Below are 7,000 nucleotides of genomic sequence, written 5' to 3' on the forward strand. Positions count from 1 at the left end.
TTAATAAATGCAAAATACACTGCAGCCCTGACAGCATCCCCTCACCTATTAACCATGTATCACACATTTATTGTCACCTTATTGATGATCCAGCCAGTCTCACTGAACCTCCAGATGCTTCATTATCCCCAAAAGCTGCAAGTGAATTCTGTTAGCAGCTCATTATCACACGTCTAATGGTTTTATACTACTTATGAATATGTTTTCCCATCTGCAATCCATTTATCTGCACTGATAACATTGTATACACTGCATCAGATGCACCCTGATCCTTTCTAGATCGCAAACTATAAAACGTAGTAAATAAGTTTCAGAAGTTTATTGTCGCTGCGACTTTTTTCAAATCCACTAAAACAGATAACATTGGAGAAAAGGTTGTACAGAAAGAAACTCACCAAGCGTTTCAGTGTGAAGGTCTGGTCACTTCTGAGGTAGGGAAGGGGTTAATAGTGCTTGCAGGACAGGGAAGTAGCACTCATTAATTCCCCATTACATACAATGAATGGGTTAATAGCCCCCGATCTTAGCACAATGGTATTAATCAGATTATAAAACTGTGCAATTAGCTCCGGGGGCTCGCCGAGTCTAAAGGGGCTTTAGGAGTGGAGTGGATTAGATTGATTTCATTAAATCTCAATATACAGATCAGTCTCATATCACCCCACTGGGTTGCTGCCCCCTCCCTCCTGCCAGCCCTGGCCCTGGTGCTGCTATATAGGATGTGCACATTGCAGGGACTCAGCCAGGGTGACGTGGTGGGTGTATAAAAAGCTCACACACAGATGGGATAGGGCTGGAGAAAGTTTGCAGGAAGGAGACAGGACAAGTTGCAGAGCAGCAGAGCAGTTGCAGAGCTCGCTCCCGATCACCCCAACTGAGGATTTCTGGTCCATTCCCGAGGAGCCCCCACACCAATAATAACCTCTGATCCATCTATTTCCCTGGCACAAATCTCTGTGGAATGCCCTCTGGCATGTTCAGCATTGACAACATATTGGCAGCCAGGCCTCGCTGTAAGGAGTCGGTCCTGCTCCCACAGAATGGACCTGTGGTCTTCCCTGGTCTGGGGGAGACAATTTATGGGGCTGCAGACTACAGCGGATTTTATAACAGGGCAGTGGCCCCCACATCTACCCTTCAAGCAGTGAATGGATCTAGGCTGGGATTCAATAACTATTATTATGGACAGTTACATGTACAGGCTCCTGTGGGCCCCTCCTGCTGTGGGACAATGCAACCTCTGGGGACCCAGCAATGCTCTTGTGTCCCTGCAGCCACAGGTAAAGAAACAGTTTATCTCTACATATCTACAATCTCTACTGTTTCCGCAAGGCAGATTGCATATAGAGTACTGACATCTATCTATCTATCTATCTATCTATCTATCTATCTATCTATCTATCTATCTATCTATCTATCTATCTATCTATCTATCTATCTAATCTGTCCTTTCTTCACATATCCCCTTCCTTGTTCTGCTTTAATGATTGCTTACTCTAATGATCTCTAGATTAGCAACTATTTATTCAGTGTACTCACGGCCTGCTTTCAAATAACTCCGATAATTTGGCGCACTACACATAATGCTGCACATTACATAGCACTTTTTATAGTCACACTATGTCTAGTATACTTCTCATAGCTTCTATGACCCGGTCCAGTAACATATATGAACATTACATGCATTTCTTATAGTGACGATAAGTACGAAGCATTTCACTTGCAGAGGATCGCTGTATCTAGGTAGAACAATGCAAGAAATCACATAAACCCATCCTCACACCTGATACAGGATATTATGCAAGCTGTCAAGTGAGCCATGTGTTATATACACCTTTTTACATAATATACTAGACAAGCAGATAGCATAGAATAACCTTCTGTCACGTGACAGCGAGACTTGTTACATTGTCTTCTATGTATTCTTGGTTTATTTGAATAGAGTTCACTATTTTATAACAGATTTCAACAAAACATTACTAATAGTAATAATTCTACATTTATTGCATCTATTGTGATAAAATGCAGAAACATGATATAGACAGACAGATGGATATACGCTATATAGAAATAGGAGATAGACAGATCATTTATAGATTGGTATTTTTATTTTAATCAAGATTCTCCGGTAGTGAATGACAGATATAACCAATAATCGCAACTATGCAACTCCTTTTTCATATTCACCATACACAATATATGGGAATCTCCTGGAGTTTTATAATATCAGTGCAATTACTGTACACATCATATATTTAAGTAATTGCGTTCAGAACTTCAGTTCTTAGCTTCAAAGTTTGTAAAACTCCATGCAGACTCTGGAAACATTTGAAACACAAGTTCATATTATTCTTATATTTTTTTTTATAATAGTACAATGTTGTGTAACACTGCACAAACATCAGCAAAAAGCAATAAAGTGAATTATATTAGCAATTATGGCATTTTATAGTGTATTATGATTCTGATTATTATTGTTAAATCGATAGTAAGAATAATGATGATAATATAAAGATAATACTTTATAACAGTTAGTAAACAATTAAGTGAATAATAAAATAATTCTATCTTCATAATAATAATAAACATTCCTTTGCGCTCAAACTGGTTTTATATAGTAGAATATTCCTTATGTATTAACCTAATACCGGCGATCAGTTCTCTGAGGTTATTATAATGCAGGATCTGAGGTGGGTCAGAGGCAGTTACAGGACAAGGGCAGCAGCAGGAAGGGGTGAGGTATTGTAGGCGTTCAGTCCACTATCAGCCACCATTAAATGTTCCTTTTCTTCCCCAGGTTATGAAGGGGCTGGTTCTGTACTGATGCCTCCAGTGCCCCCACAGATGTTACCCTATATGAATGTGGGCACGTTGTCTAGAACAGAACTTCAGCTCCTAAACCAGCTGCACTGCAGGAGGAAGAGGAGGCACAGGACCATTTTCACTGATGAGCAGCTGGAGGCGCTGGAGAACTTATTCCAAGAGACCAAGTACCCAGATGTGGGCACTAGGGAACAACTGGCCAGAAGGGTCCACCTCAGAGAGGAAAAGGTGGAGGTAAGTCTCAGGGTCTTGAATATACTTCACTCTGTAGGATCATGAGCAGTATTATCACACTTTCCACATTGCCACCAGTTTCATTCAACCTGCTGTGGTTATGTTCTGTGGATTACACCTCTACTTTAATAATCCATTGCCATTATTATCAGCCAGTATTTCCTAGTAATAACCTAGGGATCCCACTCCAGCTTTCCCAATACTAACCTATTTGCTGCTGATTTTCTCATGTCACTTCCTCCTCTAAAGACCTCTAAAGGACATTAGCCTCTCCATATTAACCTATGCACTGTCAGCACCCACATACCACAATGTACTAACATAAAATAGAATACTTAGATGCCACTATAGCTGTCCTACAGGGTATATTCACACATGCATTTTTTCAGTTCTAAAAACGGAACCATTTATTTGTATGATTTCCACACTTTTTGCGTTTCTGTGAATTTTCCATGCGACTTTCATCCATTTTGCAACCAATTATTATGTGAGCAAAAAATATGCATGATTGGCTAAATTATGTAATTAAATGTTCTTTTATATGGTTACCATGGTTGTATATGATAAAAACAGATCGCAATCACATCAAATGAGTGTAATCCGTTTTTTTTAATCGCACCCACAAACTTCAATGGGCATTTTTTGCCCAAAAATCACTAGAAAGTAGGACTTGCTACAATTTTTTTTGTTTGACTGTTCGTCCAATTTCAAAATTGCATGTGCGAATAAAACCATTTAATAATATTCTTTATTTCTATCCGATTTTGTTCTGAAAATCAGGCAGAAAAATCGTTAATGTGAATGGGTATATGCACATGGGCTTTTTTTTATTAGGACTGGTAATCTGAGTAAGACTACACACATATGGGCTGATTTTCTTACTGAAAAATTGGTCCAAAAATTGAATGGAAATAACACCAATGCTTTTTGTACTGGAACTGTCCTATTCTTGTCCGATTTTCAGATGAAAATAGTATATGTCAATGTGCTGTCCAATGTGAGTTGCGCCTTAGAATCTTGAGTGCAACTTTTAAAACATCCATGTGCATATACCCTAAAAAATTGCAGCATGTTCTATTCTTGGACCATCATAGCACATGTCAATGTGCAGTGTCTGGCACATCGGATGGCACATGCAAACTCATGCGCAATTTTTGTCCAGTCCGTGTGCATGTACCCTTATGCTACATGCACATAAAGATTTGAAAACTGCGCCTGAAATTTTTTGCCGCAACTCACATTGGACCTCATTTAGACCCCCCATTCATGTGCAGTCCTATGTGCGGGACACTGCATATTTGAGAATAGGAAATGCTGCAATTTTTTTTACTTGAACTATTCATCCGAGTAAAAAGAAGCCCATATGAATAAACCCATTCAAATAAATGGGTTCCAGCTCCGGTCAATTTTTTGACCGAAAAATCGATCTGAAAATTGTACGGAAAAATTGCTCATGATATAGCCTAACAATATTACTTTATTCTCACTGCTCTTTAATAACCTCAAAACAATCGCGTACAATGCCAATTTTGATCAACACATACATGAAATACCATCTCTGTGTTTCAATATGCTTTTTATTACTAGTATAGCTTTCAATTAACTCCTATACTGCCATATAAGTGCTTAGTTTATATATATTTCAAACAAGAAAGTGTTACAACCTTTGCTTACTGCCATAAGTGTTTACTATCCATCCATCCATCTATCTATCCATCCATCCATCCATCCATCCATCTATTTATCTATCTATTTATCTATCTATCTATCTATCTATCTATCTATCTATCTATCTATCTATCAATAAAATAAAAATAAATCTTGGTATTTGTATAGCGCCAACTTATTACGCAGCGCTTTCAGGTAATTATTACTTAATTACCCCCCACCAATCTATCTATCTATCTATCTATCTATCTATCTATCTATCTATCTATCTATCTATCTATCTATCATCTATCTATCTATCTATCTATCTATCTATCTATCTATCTATCTATCTATCTATAGCAAGCAGTTATGGGCAAAGGTTGTACTTGTAACACTATCTGGTTTGTAATAAGAAAAACCTCTTTATTTAGACCAATAATCTCCAACCTGTGGCTTTCCAACTGTTTTGAAACTACAACTCACAGTATTTTGAGTGTAGCTTGCTGAGACTTGTAATTTCATTACAGCTGGATAGGCACAGGTTGCAGATCACTGATTTTAGAATACTCTAGTTAATTAGATTGGCAAATGCAAATGCAAATGATTACCATTTTATTATTATTATCATCATCCTCATTACCATCATCATGAATAATAAAATGCCATTACCCATTCTTGTAGGTTTGGTTCAAGAACCGCAGAGCCAAGTGGAGGAGACAAAAGAGATCTTCATCAGAGGAGTCAGAAAATGGACAGAAATGGAATAAAGCTCCCAAATCATCTACAGAGAAAACAGAGGAGCAGAGCAAAAGTGACCTGGACTCGGACTGCTGACCAGGACTAATGATGATGGCCCTGAAGAGCAGGGGGGACTTTGCACACAGGACGCTGCTGAGCTGCACACATGCTGGGACCTGTACATAGCCTGTATATATCATTACCTGTATATAGTAACCGTGTGTTGCAGACATGTTGCACAGATATACACTGTACCAGAATGTGCTATTTATACCGTAAGTTAAAGGAATTTCTCGACAATAAACAGATGGTGGCTGTACAATGTTGTCTGTAACCTCTGTGCTCAGTCATTTGTGCAAAGACAGAATAAGGAAGGTAAGTGCTGTTGACTTGTACATGTAGTGCAACAACACCTCCCCCCTCCATGTGTCTCACATGAAGGAGAGAGGCTCAGAGAGGAGAGAAGTATACCTGTGGTTGTCTAGTTATGGTGAGACTACAGTTTCATGGGCTGCTAAGAAATATGTATACTGAAAGTCGACAGTGAGTGTAAATAATTAGTCTAGTCTGTATTTTCATTGCCCCACTTTGTATTTGTTTGTGTTATACTGGATGAAGTGATACATTGTGCATTGGGAGAGCTGTCAATCATAAGGGTTATCTTTCCCCAGTGCAAGAACAGCTGCTGCACAGTGATAGAAAGAGCCTTCATTACAAAATACACAGTCTTAGAAAGTGAAAGGAATTATCTATTTATCTATCTCTATCTATGTTACTACCTCATATCAAGCTACCTAGACTTTCTCTCTCTGTCTTCTATTACTTTCCCTGTCTTCTTTCCTTCTTTCTTTCTTTCTTTCTTTCTTTCTTTCTTTCTTTCTTTCTTTCTTTCTCTCTCTCTCTCTCTCTCTCTCTCTCTCTCTCTCTCTCTCTTTCTTTCTTTCTTTCTTTCTTTCTTTCTTTCTTTCTTTCTTTCTTTCTTTCTTTCTTATCTCATGCCTCTCTTTCTCCCACAATTGACAGTAAATTGAGCAAATGTGTTTCACTGACCTAACAGGCAGTATAGATCAATAGTTTTCAAAGTTTTTTTTCTGGATTTTTGAAGATATTATCAAGGCTTGTTTTGCAGTGCTACAATATTGCATGCAATTTGATTAAATTCAGTTGCACTTACTGATGTTCAGTGTGCAGAAATATCCTCATATTTTTTGACACCCACTGCTGATTTTGGACTACACAGATACATGCTTGCAATAATAAGATATTCTTATTATTATAGTTTAAAGGGGTTGTCCCGAGGCAGCAAGTGGGTCTGTACACTTCTGCATGGCCATAATAATGCACTTTGTAATGTACATTGTGCATTAATTATGAGCCATGCAGAAGTTATAAAAAGTTTTATACTTACCTGTTCCGTTGCTGGCGTCCTCGTCTCCATGGTGCCGACTAATTTTCGCCCTCCGATGGCCAAATTAGCCGCGCTTGCGCAGTCCGGGTCTTCTGCAGTCTTCTATGGGGCTCCGTGTAGCTCCGTGTAGCTCCGCCCCGTCACGTG

The 7,000-nt window shown here is 38.6% G+C and overlaps 1 protein-coding gene across 1 annotated transcript; it reads left to right on the plus strand.

The window, feature by feature from the left end:
- Positions 1-819: 819 nt before the first annotated feature.
- On the plus strand, positions 820-5,832 carry GSC (goosecoid homeobox). The gene is made up of 3 exons (XM_066605738.1): positions 820-1,280; positions 2,798-3,057; positions 5,389-5,832. Exons 1-3 carry the CDS (start codon positions 962-964, stop codon positions 5,539-5,541), a joined length of 732 nt encoding a protein of 243 aa, XP_066461835.1. The 5' UTR covers positions 820-961; the 3' UTR covers positions 5,542-5,832.
- Positions 5,833-7,000: the final 1,168 nt, after the last annotated feature.

The sequence above is a fragment of the Eleutherodactylus coqui genome, chromosome 6, assembly GCF_035609145.1.
Source record: "Eleutherodactylus coqui strain aEleCoq1 chromosome 6, aEleCoq1.hap1, whole genome shotgun sequence".
Classification (NCBI taxonomy): Eukaryota; Metazoa; Chordata; class Amphibia; order Anura; family Eleutherodactylidae; genus Eleutherodactylus; species Eleutherodactylus coqui.